General features: G+C 43.7%; 1 protein-coding gene across 2 annotated transcripts; it reads right to left on the reverse strand.

Annotated features, from left to right (window-relative positions):
* Positions 1 to 790: 790 nt before the first annotated feature.
* RPP30 (ribonuclease P/MRP subunit p30) lies at positions 791 to 20,540 on the reverse strand. 2 transcript variants are annotated; one of them, XM_086616359.1, is made up of 11 exons: positions 20,454 to 20,540; positions 19,448 to 19,503; positions 19,072 to 19,128; positions 18,299 to 18,373; positions 17,666 to 17,737; positions 11,843 to 11,932; positions 8,192 to 8,308; positions 4,606 to 4,635; positions 4,143 to 4,180; positions 2,940 to 3,019; positions 791 to 942 (listed from the first exon to the last, which is right to left on the reverse strand). In XM_086616359.1, exons 1-11 carry the CDS (start codon positions 20,533 to 20,535, stop codon positions 833 to 835), a joined length of 807 nt encoding a protein of 268 aa, XP_086472485.1. In that variant the 5' UTR covers positions 20,536 to 20,540; the 3' UTR covers positions 791 to 832. The 2 variants fall into 2 exon arrangements, with proteins under 2 accessions (XP_086472485.1, XP_086472486.1); XM_086616360.1 differs by lacking the exon at positions 17,666 to 17,737.
* Positions 20,541 to 21,191: the final 651 nt, after the last annotated feature.

The following is a 21,191-nucleotide window of genomic DNA, read 5'->3' on the forward strand; positions in this document are numbered from 1 at the left end:
ATAGACAACACCGCCAGACCAGGACATAAAGGAGGAAATGATGCAGTAAAAATGATGTGACGCGGAGACCACTCAGGCCAAGGTGAGACAGCTGTTACACTGTGACTGCAACATACCACGCTGAGCACACGTTCAGTGTAACCTTGGGCTTTTCCTTCCCATCTGTGTTAAAACAAAACAGTAACATGAGATGGTTAAGAGCTGCAGGACAGGGATGGCCTCTGGGATGTGTGTCTAGCAGGTGAGGTCAGTCAGTCCTATTGTAACACAAATCCAAGATATCTCCTAGCAAGTGACAGATGCTGATATCTTCTTTATAGCCATTGATCACAAAACAGAATGGGAAGTAGATTATTTTTTTTACTGCACTATTATTCTTCACAGGCCACTGAAGGTAAACTTCATCTACCAGCTTGCGGTTGTAAGATTTAGTACAGAGATGTGTTTAAAACTTGAGAAATGGTAAGAGCTAGACTTTGAAAGCATGCGTTCTTAGAAACATTTTTAATAAAAAAAGGAATGCACTTGTACAACTGAAAATTTCCATATGTTACAAACTTGTTGAGTTTGTACTAACTCCAGAAGACCTAAGACAAGGTGGAGAGATGGTATCCTGACCTTGGCCAGAAGCCCAGCATGACCTTTCAGATGTGGTGAACTACCATTCAGCAGTCTCATTCTCACAACTTTCCTCACTTGTACAGCAGAAGAATAATTCTTGTCCAGGCTAAATAAAGTAGTAAGGGAGGAAGTGGGCTGGCTGGAGGGTGGAAGAAGACTCAACACTGAGTAAAGACGGGATGGAGGCTCTTGTTCATAATTGGTTCAGTCCTCAAGCTTGAGTCTTAGCTTTTTTGCAGGCTGGCAGTGTTGTTTCTTCCTCCTCAACCTTGCGAGGTTTCTTCACTGTGTACACTACCCCACAGGCACTCTTCCGAGTTTCTGGAATATACAAGCAGAAGCTGTAGTACCTCAAATAAAATGACACTAATGCATTAATGCGTACTCATTGCAGGTGTCCATGCCACAAAGCACAATTCAACATGTTTAACAGCCAGCCAGCCAGCACACACAGCAGGTAAGCAACCTGCGTGGGCAGGAGTTGGGGATATGCTGCCTTATGGAGCGGTGAAACTAAAGGGGGAAATCCGATGGTGGGTGTAGAATTACAGTAAACATAAGGGAAAACTGAGGTCTGCAGGGATTGAGGGGCTGCAGACACACAAAACCACACGAAACCAGGCTTAATCAGTTCAATAGTCCCAGAAGGACACATTCTTGAAGTGCTGTCAAAAAAACATTTCTGAGCAAAACATACTGTTCTTAAAAAAAAAATATAAAAAATGTATTCACATACCCCAGGATCTTAAACAGACTAGGCTGGCACAGCTACATTGGCAGAGGCTCCCCTATACATACCAAGTAATTGGCTTTATGGTTTTCAATATTTTATTTACAGAACCCTCAGCATTACCATAAAGTACTACTGTGTGATGTTATCAAACTCCTCATGTTTGCCAAACAACTTGGTGAGCCCAATCAATTTCGAAACTACTAGGAGGAGGCTTCTCTGCACAATTAGAGGTAGAAGAGACTCCCTACAAATATTCTGTTAGCGAAGAGGCTCTGCAAGAACCTTGCCAAAATATATGGACTTATTCTGGGCTAGTATTCTTTCGGGGATAAGGAAATGACATTTGCTATTTAATTTCACAGATAAGCTAGATGATGGTCTTGAGAAATTCCACATCAACTTGACAAAAATTCTTCCAACACACTGTCTCTATGTAGACGAGTAGCAGACTGGAGGATTATCTTGTTCACAGAAATGCCCTCTCCAAGAGGTCTAAGCTACCTGCTGTCAATTACCTCTGCTGAAACAAGAGATGCAAACCAAATCCTACTGTACCTTTGAAACTTAGAGCAACTCAAGTTGTTGGGAACACGACTAGAAATCATACCTTCCCAACAAACCTCGGCAAAGGCAGAAATTAAGAGCTAGATGCAACTTCTCAGTTGCAATGTTAAAATGCCATTGGAATAAACAACAACAAAATCAAGAAACACTAAAAACCAACAAATAAGCATGTGAAAAGGAGACTAGAGGTGGAGAAAGCAGTGCTACAGTGGAAAGCAAGGGTCTAAACTGATTGCTGGGACACAAACTGCGGCATCTCTGCTGCACTGACACCAGGACACAAAATACAACAGGAAACCTTTTGATTTCCAGTGCAGGGGGCCACAAGCTAAATTTCCACTATTTTAGTACTAAAAATGGGTAAATGGAAGAGAGTCACTGTGAGCTTCCTCTGCTGAGAGCACAAGGAAGAAAGTTTTGTTTCACCAAAACACTTCAAGCCATCGTATGCTATATGAAACATTTCTTCCTAAGCAGCAAGCATGTGGGGTATTTCATTTTGCATCAAGTTTGAAGTGATCCACACTGAAGAGTGAGTCAGAAACACATCACATAACGAAGCATCAGAAAGGGACATGGCAAAGTTTGCTTCTGCACTCATGCTACAATAGGGTAAACGCAAAACATGCATTCCGATTTTCCTGAAGTCAACGATGTAGTTTCTGCTGATGTCAGCGAGATCAGCATTCAACCCTTTCTGAAAGAAGGGATAGTTTCACTATGCAGCACAACAGGCAGATCTGTGTTTTGGCTAAACAGTTTATGACTCTCTAATGTGGTTAAGCGAGCACTCCAGTACAGACAGCACCATCAATTCTTCCACTGAATTGCTAACATGGCAACAAGGGAAAACAAAACACCCTTGCTGCACAAGCTCCTCTGTATGCATTGGACAAAGGAGCTAAAACCCCAAGCTGACTTGCCCTGTAAGGTCTTGGGCCTTTTGGAAAACATGCATTAACATGAACTTAGTTTAACAATGCAAGTGTTACTTAGATGAGCCTGTGTTCATTTCGCTCACCTCCATGAAGCATGGTGGCTCTGCAGTTGGTAGACACAGCTGCCTTGGCTTCGCCTTCTGACAGCCCAAACAGCAAACCTCTATCACCTTTGCTCAGGATCAGAACGCATGGAAAGGAACAAACAGAATAGGGAAGGCTGTCTGCATGATAGGTTTGCTTACTCTACAAATAACTGGGAATTAGCAAAGCTGTAACTTGAAGTGACATTTTGCATAAGGTTACCCAGAGGCAGGGAGCTGAGGCACCCAATTCTCCTGTCTGCAGTTCCCCAGCAGCCCTCCTGGAAAGCTCCTGGCAACATTGCTTTTTTCCAGACGAGAAGTTGTACTTTTGAAAATAAAAATATGTCAACACAGGAACATTTTTATTTGCATAATCAAGTAAAAAAATGACCCCACTGAAAATTTCCATTTTGAGGAAAGGGCACTGTCTGATACAAAAGCACTACGCTGAAAAGTTCCCAGCCACCTCGGGCAGGGATGACACCAGATTACGTACGTTAATTCGGGTTGAACCTGACTGCTCTTTTTAAGAGGGAAGGAAAAGTTGTGCGTAAAATCCTTCCAGGCTGCACACCCTCCCACGCAGTTCTCACGACTCAGCACGCTCCTCCCCTTTGAGGGACAGTCCAGATACATGTTTGTGGGGTGGGGAGGGGGGAGTAGTAAAAATGCAGCTGAATTCCTAAAACAAGGGGAGTAAAGACACTCTCCTTGGTTTCTAGAACACCACCACTTACTTAATAGCACATATGTAACTAAGGACTGGAAAATTCAGAACAGAATTAACCAGCACGCAGATAGGAACTTTTTCTTTCTCAATATGATTTTATAGCTGCAAAAGGTGTGGCACCTTGGGAAACCATAAGTAATAATTTCTGGTTTGATTCACAGTGTCCATATATTTCTGTGGGTTTTATTCATTTCTCTACTTACACTCACATGATATCAACACATGTCACAACAAAACATACCTTTAGCTGAACACAGACATTACTATTTACAGTGACTGCTCATGCTACCCCATGACCAAGAGCTGTTTCTCCTTCCACACCCACTCAGAGCCCTGATTCATTGAATTGGTCACCAACAAGCATCACCGTGTAAAGTTCAAGGAGCTTAACGGATGGAAGTATTTCAAAACCACTTTGAACTTTCACATGTTACTATTAACTGATGTCTTTGACTTAGAAAAAAGGATACAGATTAGCCACGTCGTAAGGACCTCGTAGTTCTAGAGGCTAAAACAAAACAAAGAAGGTTGGATATGTGCATGCACTTTCTTACAGGCTGACAGAGTGTGAGCAGGCAGGACAGGGCTATCAGGAAGGCAAGATTAAATTCTACATAATACTAAGCTGTTTAAAATGCACTAGGAAATCAAGCAAATACTACTATTTTGGAAAACAGAGTCCTCATATGGGAGAAAATTGTTATGGAAAAATACCACAGCAACAAAAAAAGCCCCACTCAACTAAACAAAAAAAACCCACCAAATCCCACAATACAATTCTTTGGTAAAATAGATTGATTAAAAAAACCCACAAGATGGCAATCATATTTAAAGTTACAATTTTTTATATGTTTAATATATAATTAAAGCTGTGTTTTCAGCCACAGATAAATCCTCAAATTGTTCTGACTTCACCAAAAATCTGAGACTTACCCTTTCAGCTGCACTAGATATAACAATGTTCTGGAAAACAAAAGAGAACAAACGTTCATCTGTCAGACAGCATCGAGAAATGGAAAAAAAAAAAATCAGCAAGCAGCAAAGACTTTACAAGCATTAGCTGAGTTCAGGCTCAGAACTCAATTAACCATCAGAGTATCTGATGCTCTCAGATGAACTGAACTCTAGCAGAGCACTGATCTTAATATGGGGACGTGAATAAACCCAGGTTATCTCCCTGTCCCCTACAGAGAGAGGGACACAAGGACAAGCCCTCCCTTGCAGTTACAAACCTCTCACAGAGAGAGGTGAGATGAATAAGCACCATACCTTTCAGAGGGACAAGCTAAGCAGTATAAATGTCAGGGTGATGGCATTAGGCAAGCACCTATCATCCTGTATTTCTCATAGTGGACTTTAAAGGGACCTTAAGGGTAAAGAAGCATAGCAGAGTTGCACACACTGTGTTAAGAAGTGCCCCCTCTATTTAGACTAGCTGAAAGAGGCCCCACAAAAAACAACTTGGCCTGAGCTGTAACAGAAATGGATTCAGGAGTTCAGGATCCCCCAGAAGCAGCTTACAGATAGTGCCTTTAGACAGTTTGGTGCTCCCGAATTTTCAGCCTACTCTTTGAGGTGTGGTACAACTCAACCCTAACCTCAGCACTCACATTGGCCGTAATTAAACTCACACTGGTTGAGGAAACCTGTCTGCAGGTAGGCAGTGGCTGCCAATTCATGTTATATGCTCACTTCCCTCAACACTGGCACCCCAGGAAAACCACCAGGCAGAGTGACATCCTTCTCCCTTCTCTCCCAAAGGGTTTCTACAGAACAGGTACATGACTGCTCAGGGGCTGGCAGATAACACAGCTCAGCTGCCAGCGCTCTTCTGATGTTAAATCTCCAAGGATGCTCACCCAGGGGAAGACTGTTTTGCACAGGTGGAAACTGTAGCAGCAGCAAAAAAGTCCTTGCACCTTCTATTATACCGAATAAAAGGCTTTGGGAATTCCTGCTCGAGTGGGTGGGAAAGAGAATTGTACTGAGGCAGTGGAAGACTTTCCCCCTCTGACGTCAGTACCACCAACACATCACACCACCTCCAGTTACAAGGTGGGGCTTTTGATCCCTTCCCCACACTGCTTTGCTTGCACTGCCACCTCTGCAGCACAAAGAGCAGGTCAGACACCGGAAGGAAATGCTCTGTGTGCAGCTGGAATTCAACCCATAAAGAGCCATTTGCATGGAAATGACTGCATGTTCACGCTGTGCCCAAGGTTTCTTTGTGTGCTGAGGAGGAAAAGATGGGACAGACAACTTTGCTTTAGCGTAAGGAAAGCCAGAGGCTGAAGCAACACACACATCAAGGTGACTTAACAGTACAGACCATGAAGGAGCCTAGGACGTTTCTTTCTGTGTAGTTCACCTTTAAAACGACTGTACTATGGATCCCAAGGGTGCTTTTCAGTGGTGCTGACTGCAAGAGTTTGCTAGGAAAACTCAAGTCTCCTGCTCCGAGCTGTAGCAACCAACGCCTGTCTCCCAGGCTCAGAGAAGTTCCCAGAGCATCTGTGCGAGCCATCTCGAACGAGTGTGGGACTGCGGCTCACCGCTGTGCGCTGGAGATGCACTCCGCCTGGTCCAAAGGCAGCTGGCTTCTGGTTAGGGGATGGGTAAGACGGGAGAAGGAGACAAGAGCAGGCAAGAAAAGCACTGCTAACAAGTGAAGGAGAGGCAGGCAAAGGCAAATCCAAGGGAAGGGCTAAAGGGAAGAACTCAAAGGCAAAACATTATCTCCCCAGGTAAAGGAGACGGCAGCTGTTCAGTACACTGCTCCAGGCACAGTACCCACACTCCGCTACCAAAAGGCAGCAGGTGAGGGACTGTGGCTATGCACACCGTCTGTCTGGCAAGGCTGGCGAGTCCCTCATTCATCCCCTGCACATTTTAACATGTTTTAAAGGCTCTGCTCAACACCAGCTCTGAGGACACAAGTACATTTCTGGAAGTTTCTCTGCCCTACTACAACAGAGGGGAACAAAGAGATCCAAAAGCTGCTACAAGTTCAGCAACTATAGGTTACAGAGGGCAAGAGCTGCATGCCAGGTGCCAATGCAAGCAGCCTATCAACCAGCCATTCCGCGTCTTGTTAAAGCAAAGTTTACATAACTGATGGAGACAAACTGCCAGTGAGGGCTAATAAACACCTCTGCTGGCACCAGGTACTGTGCCTGGAGGCAAGAAATAAAGGCAAAAAAATAAAGGCAAGCTAGCATTCCTCTCCCAGCTCTTCCAGTGCCTAGCAACTTGCCATGCCCAGCACCTGCTGATTTACCTTCCAGGCACAGATGAGGCACTACATTGACAGATGCAGAAAGAAAGGGCGCTGCACACAGACACAGCACCCAAACATCTCACTTGCTGTGTTTGTGATGCCAGCTCAACAGGTGCTCTTCAAATCAACAACTGTGTGAGAAGCACATCTTTAACTGCACAGAGGAAAGGGAAGTACTAGCAAAAAGGAACCCCAAAGGAAAGGGATTCTGCATGTAGGTATCTCATATACAAGACAGTATTTTGTGCAATTAACTCTCAGAGCTTGGCTTCTCAGGAAAGGCAGTGCAAATACTGACTTTATTTTGCAGCACTAAAGGAATTCAACTGTTTGACCCACTCTGCTGTCCTATAAACTAAGTGGCTGCCATGCCTGAGGGGAACAGAGGTACCAACAGATCTGCTTTCAAGTGGCCTTCCAAGCTGTGTATCCCACTTCAGACTAGATCTGCAGGGTAATGCCGATTTTAGCTTCTCTGGATTAGATAAGTGTGGCAAAGGCCGTTTCCAATAAAGGTGGTGGGAACTACAATCTCCTTTAACTTGGATATGTATTATGACATGCTTCCCTGTTAAAAAAACATGGCCTGAGAGGACCCAGAGTGACAGGCAGCTTAGCCTGGTAGCCTGGGAGGAGGTATGGTACAAAAGCAATGGATTACAGGCGTCTCAGCTGCAAGCGTTACTTCTTCCTTGGGTTTCAGCAGCAGGAAAGAATGCAGTTGATCTGACTGCAGCAAAGCCCTGGATGACAGCCAGCCAGCTGTTGGGTCTGTTTTGTATACTGGAAATTTACTAACCGTTTAAAAACAAAAAAAATCTACTTTTTCCTATTATTTTCTACCTCCTATATTACAGGTACACTATCCAAAAAGAGCTTTTGGTCAATCAGAAATATGAAATGGAGGATTTCAAAGAGATGCATGGAATTCAGTTCTAGTGCAAACCTTAGACCTCTGGCACTTTTTTTCCCCCTTTTCTTTTGCGTATTGCATACAATAACAACAGATAGGTTATTCTGAAAAAGGACTCTAACAGTTTGACAGCTTAAGAAGAAAGAATGCAGTGGTGCATGGCTGGAAGCATCTGGAGCTAGAATAATTGTGTCCTTGTATTAGTAGGCAAAGATTTAGTCACAGCTTCAGAAACCCCAGCACCAAACCCATTTAAAATGGCTCAGCATGTACGACTCCAGAAGAATTTGAACTGAATTAATTAGCTTGCTTTCACTTTGAGAGCTTACCTTTCCTTTGCAGATCTGCATCAGGCTGATCGCATTTGAAATTGTGTATCTTCTCATTGTGGAGTCTTTGATGGCGGGCGTGTAAAGAAGTTCAAAGTAAATGCCTCGATCTATTGCCTTCACATGAAAGACAGTGATCAGAAATCAAAAGGAGAGAAGCATAACAATCTAACAACTGCTGTCTATTATTGATGCAGCTTATTCTCTGTTTAACTGTGTTATATATGAAAAAATTAAGGCAGAATTGTTCCAGCAAGAGCACAGTATAACACTGGGGGTGGGGCAGAGTGGAGACGTTTCACTGTACACCAGATTTATATACTCGAATCTTGGGATGACAGATAAATAAGGTTTAACAAACAAAGAAATATCAGTCACTTATTAGTTGCAATTTGCTTTCCTCTGTCACAAAGTCAAGGACACAGGTAACCACTGCTAGTCAGAAACAAGTCTGGAAATTTTGAGGACACTCCTCCTCTAGCCCCACCGCCTGCTGTAAGGAAGACCACCGCTTCACACAATACCCATGTCTTGCAGCTGAGGAATTTATCCTTGCATAAAAGCAGCAGTGAGGTCTCTTCTCTCCTATCTCCCAGCATACTCTGTTATTTGTGACAATGTTAAACAACAGTGAGTCACAGGTGAGGTTCTGAATAGTAATACTCAATGTATTTTCAGTTGCTTTAAAATCCCTTGCTATCTCTCAAAGTACCTCATCAAAAACCTAGTATCCTTGGTTTTGCGAACACATGGAGAAGAGTTAAAAAACTCGCTATAGAACACAGTGAGTTAGCGATAAAGACACAATCCGAAGGTAGGAATTCCTAGTTCCCTGGCCTATACTACATTTGCCTGAAATGTTGCTCTATGCTTTACACTTATATTATTTAAAAAATGCTGCAATGTTAATACTGTAAAAGAGTCCAGTAACTGAATACAGATGGAATTAATCCAGCTCCCATCTATGCATGACCTCTGAACGTGAGCACAACAGAAACTATGTACACATCAAATGTTTTACACAGAGCTGGTCCGACATCTGCAAACAAGAAGAGAATTTATCAAAACCAAAACAGGTGAAGGCAATATCAATTTCCAGCCAAGCAGATTTTTAACCTCATCTCCCACCACTTCAGCTGCCTGCCAATCTGTCTGTCTGGCATCACAACAACCAAAACTGACTGCCTGAGGATGCGCAAAACCAGTCTGACAGACTGCCTTGGAGCTGGGAGTGTGGAAGCTGAGAATTAGCTTGTAACAATAATGTCTTCAAATACAGGGCTGCAAAAGTCACTCTGCTCCTCACCCAGGTTAGCTCCTGGAGCTTTAGGCAGCTAGGGTACTTTCAAACAACATTTCATACCAAATCATTATTCCAAATGGAATGCTGAAATTCCCAGTCTACAGGAAATTTCAAAGTATTACTTCCGTTCTGTTTCAGGATTAATTCCACTTAATTTTTAATTTTTATTCTAGGTCAAACTTTCATAGATTTCACAGATTTCTAGGTTGGAAAAGACCTTAGAGATCATCCAGTCCAACTGTCCCTAATCCCCCATTAAACCATGTCCCTAAGCAGTTCATCCACCCTTTTCTTAAACACATTCAGGGATGGGGACTCAACCACCTCCCTGGGCAGCCTATTCCAGTGGCTGACAACCCTTTCAGAGAAGAAATACTTCCTAACATCCAACCTGAATCTCCTCTGACTAAGCTTATATCCATTTCCTCTTGTTCTATCACCCATCACTAATGTAAAGAGCCCTTCCCCCACTTCCCCACCATCCCTTCTCAAGTATTTGTAGGCTGTAATCAGGTCTCCCCTCAGCCTCCTCTTCTCCAGGCTAAACAGCCCCAACTCCCTCAGCCGCTCCTCATTAAGTTTTATTTTCCAGCCCCTTGACCAGTTTAGTCGCCCTTCTTTGGACTCACTCCAGGAGCTCAATATCTCTCTTAAAGCGAGGGGCCCAAAACTGGACACAATATTCCAGGTGCAGCCTCATCAGTGCCGAGTACAGGGGCAGGATCACTTCCCTATTCCTGCTGGTCACACTATTCTTGATACACGCCAGTATCCCATTGGCCTTCTTGGCCACCTGGGCACACTGCTGGCTCATATCAAGCCGGTAGTCAACCAACACCCAGGTCCTTCTCCGCCAAGCAGCTCTCCAGCCACTCTTCCCCGAGCCTATAGCGATGCTTGGGGTTTTTATACCCCAAGTGAAGGACTCTGCACTTGGCCTTATTAAAGCTCATGCCATTGGCCTCAGCCCAACGATCCAGTCTGTTCAAATCCCTCTGAAGGGCCTCCCTACCCTCGAGCAGATCGACACAGCCTCCCAGCTTGGTGTCATCCGCAAATTTACTGAGGGTACATTCAATCCCCTCATCCAGGTCATTGATAAAGATGTTAAACAGAACCGGACCCAGCACTGAGCCCTGGGGAACCCCACTGGTGACCGGCCTCCAGCCAGATTTAGCCCCATTTACCACCACTCTTTGGGCCCGGCCATCCAGCCAGTTTTTAACCCAAAGGTGGGTGTGCCCATCCAGGCCAGCAGTTACCAGTTTCTCAACCAGAACACTATGAGAAACTGTATCAAAGGCTTTACTGAGGTCAAGGAAAACTACATCCACAGCCCTTCCCATGTCAACCAGGCGGGTCACCCTGTCATAGAAGGTGATCAGGTTTGATTGGCAAGACCTGCCTTTCATAAACCCATGTTGACTGTGCCTGATCACCCGGTTAACCTGTATGTGCTCATTAATAGCACTCAAGATAACCTGTTCCATGACTTTGCCCGTCACCAAGGTCAGACTGACAGGCCTGTAGTTCCCCGGATCCTTCCACCCTTTTTTGTAAATGGGGGTAACATCCGCCAGCCTCCAGTCCAGCGGAACTTCCATAGAAGGGGAAGTAGGATTTCTAGGCAATTCCAAATTTAAAATTTTAAGCACTAAGGACTACATCAGCCAAGAATGCCCATGTGGAACGAACCTTGACATATACTCAGAGGAAAAAACTAGTTCACCAAGAGCATGTTCAGATTAAGCTTTCTGGCAAACCATCAACAGCAGGCAGTATTGCATTAACAAAATATTGGATCCATGCTGATAACCATCTTGTGTCCCACAGCACATATTTAGCAATTCCACATTTAGTTCATTTGCCAAGACATTCCTTCGTGTAAGTATGGATTCAATGCAGTTGTCCTCCAAATAACCGGCACAACATCCTTCTCCCAAATTAACACTGTCATTCACATTCTCCTGCCTTTTAAATCACAGGGCTGTTTATCTATTCTGACACAGCTGTACCACTTCTGGTTTGAGAGGCAGCTTAGTCAGCAATCACGCCACATCTCACTGCTTCGCATAGCAGTGGCCTTAAGGCTGTTTCCATTCATCGCGAACACCGCTTCTGGCTTCTTAAGTGAGGGACAGAAAAGAGAAAAAGAACATACGTTACTGTGTATTAAATGCTGCCGTGGAGGCCTTGAAGTGAAGGACATCTGAAACACCACTATACATCATGCAAGAAAATAAACCACTTGGATAGGAATGGTGCGAGGGAAACAGTAGGGAATTCAACTCAGACTGACATTAAATACAGAATTTAACAGCAAGAAAACAATTCAGATGTAAATTTACCATATTCACAGGGGGCCTTCGGAAGTAGAATGGCAGCTTTTCTGTTACATTTATGCATACCAGATCCACATCTAGAGTTGTGCAAGCGATCTACAGCAAAGAAATAGGAACAGATTATTAGATAAGCAAAAAAAACGAGTAAACAACTTTAGGTGCATTGATATTCTCCTTCATTTCTTAATGCAAGAAATTTCTCTCCAGGGTGAGTTTAGTTTTAAAACAGAGAAATACTATGCCTTGCAGGTACACCAATAAAACAGTAGGGCTACATGTGCACAACTTGAGCATTTCAGGCTTAAAACCCAAGCGTTCCCTCACTTACAGAACTACTTTTCCAATAAAATAAGGATCAACTCAAAGGCAAGACTTACTGCTTTGTTCTTATCCAACATAGGACATGCAGAAGCAATGCTGGCTTTTGGCAAAAGAACTCATCGCTCACGAAGGATGATGCCTGTTTACAAAGAGAACTGCCCAGGAACTGCCTCTTACCCCATTCACTCTCTAATTCCAGTGTAGCAACTGTTGGTTGCTTCTGGTAAAAATACTTAATCCATAAAACAAAAAGACTGAAACAGAAGCAGAACTTTAGACAGTGACCCATGCCCAGTACTGCAAGCTGATCCACAGGGCCTCACTTTCCAGGCTGGGTGAGGAACGTGCAGCCCTTCCTGAAAGTCACATCTCTGGAAGACATCTCAAGATGACACTCCAGGTCATAGTTTAGAAGCTTAGCTTTGAACTCGCACCACAATTTACAGCCTGTATTAAAAGAGGGAAGGAATGAACAAAGGGTTGAGGATCTCCACACTGACATACAGAGAAAATACAAGTGCGCATAAAAGGGAGCCCTTGATTTACATATAATCTCATGCACACAAGACATGTAGGAATTACATACGCCTAGCCCGTAAAGATGATTACACAGGGCCAGAGTAACACCTGTAAGCAGTGATGTAACAAAGAAGATAAAATGGGCTGAAGATGTCCAAAAGGAATTTTCTATGCATAGGGGAACTCTCTGCTTTCAGAAACCTGCCAGCAGCTGCTCCAAACACACCTGGGCCAGTTGCTAGCCATTCACCCCGCCTGCACTGGCACGAAGGCGGAGGGGGCTGCGGGGAGTCCCGGGGCTGGGCTGTGGGATAGCTGTGCTCTGCCCTAACACGGGGCAGCTCTATTGCTTTGCAAACTAGTTTTCTACCAGTCTGCTCACATTAAATTTGGATGGAGATGAGTCCAGAGGCCTCGCTTTAGGAATGTTTCTTAGCTGTTGATAGCACTCCCTCCCAGACAAGCGAGCCACAGCACACATGCAGGCAATTCAAAGATTCAGCAAACCACAAGGTTTTTGATGTTAAGACATCTCTACCATGCCATCCAGACCGAACTTTATCTTCATGCCCTACCTGTAACAACTCTGTCAGCCAGGACATGGTTGGAATCTATTGTATCAAATTAGACTTGTATATACAAGTTTAACCTTACTACAGCCAGTTTTAATCTTTTTTTTTTTCTTTTTTTTTTTTTCACACGGAGTACAAACCACCATCTAGACCGAGGTGATTTAAGGGAACATGCACAGAGTAAATAGCTCTGACTCATGTCCTAGAAAAGATGTCAGCGAGTCAGCGAGGCCATAAGAAATTCAGGAAGAGAGAAAGCTGAAAATGAAGGAAAGCAAGAATACACATCAGAAACATGCAAGTTGCCCCATGTGATGAGAAAACAGGCCTTCCTAATCAGCTCCAGAAACACTGGAAAACTATTTTCCATTTTGCAAATTAAGCTCAGTGGGAAAGGGAGTGACCCAAATGCCACGACATCCACAAGATTCCAGTGACAAGAACATTTCAGAAAACACCACCAAGGAAAAACAAAATTAAGAGTCATACTTCCCCATAAGGAGGAATTCCTGCACTGCATGGAAAGTTGGAAAGAAGATTTCTCCAAACACTCTAATGTTCAGCCTAGCTTTGGCTCTTGGACAAGTCACACACGCAGGCAAGTTAAGGTTACCCTGCCTGCTGAAAGGATCTGAAGTGCAAAAACTTCATACAGAAAGTGATAGGCAGCAGTTGTACAGCCAGCTGCTCTCCCGGCCACAGCGCAGGCAAGAGCCCCATCTGCTGGGAAACTCCAGACAGACAGAAATAAAACAAATCCAACACTGCCTGGATGGCCGGAAGAAAGCTTTGGCAAACATCTTAGGAATAAACATTGAAATTTGGCTTTGCACTACATCCTCAGACATATATAAGCAATTTTCTTTAGATACTAATGATCTGCTAATTGCTTACAAACAGCAGGCAGAACTGATATGATTAAAACAGTCAGAATTCTTAAAAAGCAAAATTTTTGACAAGCAACAGGCACAGACTTCATTACTGGCATGGAGTGGGCATTCCTGTTGCAGCCCAAAACAATCCTCTTGGGAGACTTACAGAAGGAGCATGTTCTACAATTATCTTGGCAAATACAGCTTCCTCATACCCCTGAGGATACAAATTATTTGGAGGATTTGAGCACATCTTTCAGCATATATCACTGCCACAGTCACAGAAAAGCTTCCCTGGCTCGTGACAAGAGCACACAGACTGGTTTTGGGCAATGCTAAAATTAGAGCACATGTCCAATGGTCATGTATTTCTCTTACGAAAACATGAAAAATCCTGTTCTATGGAGAATAAACCAAGTGTCAAAATGTTGGTGAGAAAGATGATGCTCTCAGGGTAATGTTGAGTTACCAACAGCCACTTTTAAAATACAATTTGTGGTGCAAGACCTACCCTAGAAGACTTTATCCTTAACAGTGAAAGATCCACGAGTCATAAGGGCCAGAGGTATGCACTGAAACTCCAAGCATAACGTCATTTGTGCCAGAGTCCCTGTCGATACCTCTAAAATTGACACAGCTCTCCACAGAGAGTTAGAAAACCCGAAACATTTAAACAAAAGACAAACGTACAAATCTGCCCTGAATGTGAACATGTAAGGATGAAGTCTTTCACCTCATGCAGTTTGCAAGAAACACACTTGGGTTCCCTCCCCAGCTCAAAGTGCCGCCAGCACGGAAGCAACGCAGATGGTGTCATCAACAATCCTGCTTCCTTCCTAAGAAACTGTCCATCACCTGCAAGAGTGTCAGCTTACACGGTCACTATCTGCAGCGGCCTGCCCAGAGCACCGCCATCCTCTTTGTGTCCCGGCACAACTATCCGCATGGCTGAATGCTGAATCAGAGCAGGAAAGTGGATGTGCCTCCAAAATAGCTTGGCAAAACTCTGGTTGCTTTTCAGCCATAAGCATGATCCTCAAACCAAACTGCCGCACAGCTAAGTGAGCAGCTTCACCAGCAGAGCAGAGAGGGAACTGCAGAAACGAATGGCTGTTCATGCCAGCTTAAACGCTGCCGCGGCTGGACATATGACCACAGAACTCACAATACGGCTGAAATCAAAAAATACCCACCCTTAAATGGGAGCGCTCTTTCCCCTCAAAACAACAGAGCATACCCCTGCTAATTACCTGGCTTTAGGTGTTTATTTAAACACATGATAAATTGACTGAGCTCACTTGAGAAGTGAGATTTTTACATTGTTGCCAGAGACCAAAAGAATAGAGGTGGAGAGTGGCCCTCAAAAATATTTTATGACTATTTACCTCTCTCACACGCCCAAGAGTCCTAAAATATTGCAAGGGAAATAAAAGCAGTTGGAAATTAGTTTCATTAAGCTGTAACTGTTATAATTAATGCTTGAATTATTCTGCTGAAAGATTCTTTAAAGTTCACCTTCTACAGCCTCCTGCTTTGTACTTTACTTGGACAAGCTTTCAAAAAAGAAGGGAAATAATTTAGAAAAACAAAACAGAAGAATATAATTTTAATGTGTCAAAACAGGTACTCAGGAATACTAGAAAGTAGCTTTAACTTATTAAAAAAAACCACAACACAAAAACATACTCAGTTTTATACTGACAAGCTCTCTTTGAAAGTAAATTCTGGCACTCCTCCAAAGGGATTCACATTTGCTCTTGGTGTCCCTGTGCCTTCTGCACTCTGCTTTAAATTGCACGCCTGCTTGCTGACTGCCGAGGCTAACAGAGACAGAACACTTCCACCTGCTCTTCCAGTTCAGAGGTAACATGATTTATGAAATTGCAATAGGTCAGATGTCACAGTTTTGGGTTTTGTGAGAAAAACATTCTGAGAAAAAGATGACTTGCTTCCAGACGCTCTACTTGATCAGACCACTCACATCAGCTGTTACCAAGTATCTGAGAGCAATTTTAATTAAAAATGTGAGAGACCGAGATAGCGAACACCTATCATCCAAGAAGCCAAGATGAGATCGTTCTGCCTTGGATGGTGTTTTAAAACTAGGAATTTTTCTGTTAGGAAGGCTCTATTCAAGATATAGCAGCTATGGATAAAAGCTGGAAGACAGTATGATGCTTGGTGCTGTTAGTAACAGCTGAAGAATTGCTGCACATCGCCGTATTTAGGTATCACCTGTAAATAGTAAGCATCTCATTCAGTCAAACATCAGAAATGGACTGAACCAGTTTTTGGTCTAGCACACTTGCAACACCTTGTTTTTCTAAAAATCACAGAAGTTACAGAGTATTGGGGGTTTTGTTCAAAACGCTTGCATTTCTATTAACGTAAACCAATGCAAGAAACAACAGCATTGGGTTAAGGTCACAAATTAGTCCTAATGAAGGTTTCGAAAACAATTCACACCCACCGTTTTCTCTCACTAGCACACTTGGAGTGCTACCACTGCTACAAACGCCAGCCTCTGTTCAGTAACACTGATAAAGCAACACCTCCATAGACTCACAAAATCTAGGCAGGCAGTTTTCACTTGCAAGTTTGCTCTGAACAGCCAGGATAAAATTTGAGTGAGAAAATGACTGTCTGCCCTTCAAGTATTTCCCCCAAGGCTGCTCTACTTTTCTATAGCCTCAATGGTCTCCTTGGCAGGCAAAGTAACAAACGTATCATGTAGTCACAGAAGCAAAGCTTCTCTCACTGAACTTGAGCATTCAAAACACTTAAAAACCACACTGGAAATCTCAGTCTGGCAATGGAACAAGAGCTGTTATGTTTAATCAAACTTTTGGAAATTTTGCTTTATCTGTTCAAAAGACACTATGACAATTGGAACTAGCTCTGTCTCATAAGCTCTTGCTTCTCTTTTGTTTTGAAATTAAGAAATAAAAGGAAAAAAAAAGAAAAAGAGATCAGCTATTCATTTGGACAAACTTCCAAAAGAAGACCTAAGACTGAAAGGAACAAGGTAACTCTCAGGACCATACTAGTTCCACTTTAAAATCCTCCTACTTCCCCTGGCATTTCAGAGACCAGGAACAATTAGTGTTAACAGAAGATAGCAAACGTGTTTTGGGGAAGCTGTCAAAGTTTGAGAAACTAAAGTTCTAGTCAGAAGTTTTCTATATGCTGATAGTGTATATATATATCTAAAACAGAAAAAAAGGATGTTTTCTCTCCTCACTAGATAGAAGTACTCAGCAGAGTACAAGACACACAAAGGAAACCACAGTGCAGGAGTACCTAAGTCCATTCACCACGTAGATGTTTCAGACCTTAACCAGTCACCTCCAGGCCCTGCAGCCTCCTGCAGTCCCTCCCAACCTTCTCAGTCTACCAATTGACTAGGCAGCCTGTGTTGCTTAATTAGCCCCATGACACACAGGCCTGTATAAAACAGGAAACAAAATCAAAACAAAGCATGTACTCAAACTAGCCCAAGGCACTAAAAGTTATTGAATAGGAACTGCCCAGATGATTGTACTTACATGGAACAGCTTCTCAGTCTTTGGAAATACTGCTATGATGTCATATAACCTTATATTTGCAGATGTTGATCTCTACAAAAGGAGGAAACGATTACTACCTTGAATTCTGGCAGATGCCAATGCTACACACAACGATTATGACCAAAAATAATGAGAAGAAAATCCTTTTTTTACTTTCAAGTACTAAAACAAAGTCAGCAATCATCCAATTACATAGTAGGTCTCTGTTGTGAGCCATACTGTGAAGTCATTCATTCTTATTTTGAGGCCTGTCCCACCCACCTAGCAAGAAACTTACAAGGCTTGCTTTCATCAGGTAGCACTAAAACATAAAGAGACACAAGGCTTGTTCATGGTTTTCTAGTTTATGCACACAAGTCCAGAAATCAAAGAAAAGAATCGAGGAACAGAACTGTTGTCCTGTATTGACAAATGATCAACAGAAGCCACATGCAGTCTTGTAAGCCTCCATCTCTTCATAATCACATTATTTGCCAAATACACGATCTGAGAAATCACTGCTGAGCATCCTATAAAATCCATTAAGTTCTCCCCACACAATTTCCAAATTTTCATTCATTCATTGAGAAAAGGAAATAAAAACTGGAAAATTAGCGTCCTGAATATACTTACCAAGAGATTACAGTGGGAAGGATCAGAAACAATAAGTGTCAGCCGGGTTAAGACTTTAATTCTTTTAGATGTCCCCTACAAAAAAGAAAACATACAAAAGACTTTAAAAGGTCCAAAGCCAAAATTTGTGGTGACTTTCTGTCTGCTATAAAAAGAAATTGGTAGCTTGCTCATATTCTTTCCTACAATCATTTTCGCAAGTCTGTAGCTACACCTCCCGATTTTATATTGATCTGTTTGATATTATACCTGCCCTTTACAAAGAACAATTTATTGTGTTTCTCTGAGAAAGAGTCAATAGAAAGGAGAAAGAAAGAAATAAAGGAAAAGTAAAATCACACAGAAAAACTGAGTATGTTTTAATACTGCTATAGTTCCCCAAGCAGGCCACAACTGCAAGCAAAAGCAGTTCCTGAACTAACATATGTCAGTGATTTGAAATACAGACTTGGTTCATTATATCCAAATCTTGCTCCATCAAAACCAGGAAGCTATTTCCAAACCTCAAATTTCAAGAATTAATCTGTAATTATTCAACTATAAGAGATTCGAAATTCACATGAAGTAATTTAATAATTTCTGAAATAATGAATAGAGCCTACTCTAATGCAAGTATATTGTTCTTCTAATGCTGGGAGTTTTAACAATCAAACAATGAACAGATTTCTCTTTTTTAATTAACATGTAATACACAAAATCACATATACAAACACTGTGAGGTAAAAAACATAACTCACAATAATAATACATAGAGGGAACATAACTGGACGTACTTGTACAATAGGCAAAGATGGAAACAACTCCGAAGGAGATACTGGCTTAATGATTTCCTTAAAAGAGAACAAAACAAAGTTATTCAAAATGTCATGGGCTAAGTTTATAACGTGAACTAAAGCTGTGCTCCAACCCTAAAAAGAAATGTGTCATACTAACAAAACTATTTCCAGGGACAATGCACAGACGATACTAAAAGTTAACTCCAGGGCACTTAAACTGAATTATCAAATGGGAGTTCTGTCATAAATGCAGACATTTGTACTTGCATCTAGTCGTGGATTCTGCAGATAAAGCTGTTTGGGAACATGTAAGAAGGCATGTAGTTTTACAAGAGAAAACACACTAAGAACAAACAATCTCAACAAAAATTACCTGTTTCTTTTCTTTAAAATCGACCACATGATTAAGAGCAACTGCAGAATATCCCACTGAAAAAGTAAACACATAGTAAAAACATTTTGTCCAGTAACCTAATAGAAAAAAATCCGAACAGAAACCTGTTAAACACTCACCACTTAAATGTTTCAAAATTAATAAATACATGCATATTTGCCTTTCACGTCAATTTTGTCTGATGATTAATTCGCTGAAAAAGCGTCTTAAAATAATTAAAAAAAAAGTTTGCTTTTTGATACACCTCAGCCCTGACAACACTTACTTGATAGCAGAGCTTTATGAACATGAATACTTAGGGTTGGGGTCCCCAAAGATTTTGCCCTAGTTTGGTCCTCTTGATGACTTTACTTAGCGAAAACAGTTAAGGACATTCAGGATAGTTGTTAAAACTGCAGACAACGCAGAGTTGGGAGAGAGCGAGCTACGGGAGAAGGCAAGGTGAGCATTCAAAACGATGCTGACAGCAGCGATCAGGGGCAGATGGTACACTTGCTAAAGACACGGGACAGGCAGCACCGGCCACACAACAGTTCCGCAGAAAAAATACCAGGGCCGTAAGAAACTGCAGGTGGAAAAACGTGTCCACGTTGGGAAAAAACAACCGTTACACTGGGATAAACAAGCAGCGACAGAGCCTGCCAGGCACAGTGCGAGCTCTCCTCGCCGCTCAGCCCCGCAGAAGTTCACTCGAGGAAACGTCCAAGTCGAGCCGGGAGAGCGGCGGGGAGAGCGGCGAGGAGCGCGGGGGAACGCGTTCCACCAGGGAAGCGGGCGGCGAGGTGCAGCCTACGAGGAGGCAAAACTCAGCGCCGAGACTCACGCTGCTCACACCAGCCCGGCGGAGCTGCCGCTCGCCTCCTGCTGCCCGCCCGGCCGGGCCCGGCCCAGCCCTGCCCGGCTCGGGCTCGCCGGCTCCGCACATCGCACTCCAGCCCCGCCGGCCTCCCCTCCCTCTCCCGCTGCGCCCGGGGCACCAACTCACGGTGCGCGGCGGCCTCCAGCAGGCTCTGCAGGGACTTCTTGTCCGCTCCCTGCGGCAGGTTAAGGTCGGCGAAACCGGCCATGCTGCGCGCAGCGGCGGGGCCGGGGAGGCGGGAGGGCCGCGCCGCAACCGGTCACGGCAGCCGGCCCCGCCCCCCGGCGGCCCGCGGCAGCCTGGGGCTTGTAGTCACCGCCCGGCCCGGGCAGGCGGAGCGGGAGGCGGCCTGGCGGCGCTCATCAGCTGCGGCTGCAAAAGCGCAGCGGCGGACAAAGAGCGTGTTTCACATCCCGGGGGGCACTCTGCGGCCGGAGGTGCTCCGCCGAAGGGCTGCGATGAGCCGGGGGAAAGCCCGGGTGTGAATTTCTCAGGTCTCGGGCAGGGCGCTGAAGATCAGACCCGGCTCCGAAAGAGACCAGACCCGGCTCGTTGCCTCTCGGCACGGCCGAAGCGGAGCGGTCCGGGGCGCATCGCTCTGCCCACAGCCCTGTCGTGTACCCAGCAGGTGGAGCAGTACCCTCGCTCGGAAGAAGCGTTACCGGTTAAACTAGTTGAGCTCCGTCTGAATACTGTGAATTTTAAAAAAAAAAAAAAAAAAAAAAAAAAAAAAAAAAATCCTTTCTAGTTATTGAGAGGTCTTCTCTTTCCTACGTTAGCTAAAAAGAGTGAAATAAAGCCCCAAGCTGCCATGTCCAAAGATACCCCTAACATACAAAAGTACTGAGGAGTTGTTACAGACAA

Source organism: Tauraco erythrolophus, chromosome 9 (genome assembly GCF_009769465.1).
Source record: "Tauraco erythrolophus isolate bTauEry1 chromosome 9, bTauEry1.pri, whole genome shotgun sequence".
Taxonomy (NCBI): Eukaryota; Metazoa; Chordata; class Aves; order Musophagiformes; family Musophagidae; genus Tauraco; species Tauraco erythrolophus.

Coding starts and splice junctions, on each gene's coding strand:
- RPP30 (XM_086616359.1), bottom strand. CDS start 20,535: ATGGCCGGTTTCGCCGACCTTAACCTGCCGCAGGGAGCGGACAAGAAG. Junction 11,933..17,665: donor AGACTGAGAAGCTGTTCCAT/GTAAGTACAATC, acceptor TCTTTGCTGTAG/ATCGCTTGCACAACTCTAGA. Junction 4,636..8,191: donor TGCAGATCTGCAAAGGAAAG/GTAAGCTCTCAA, acceptor TTTGTTTTCCAG/AACATTGTTATATCTAGTGC.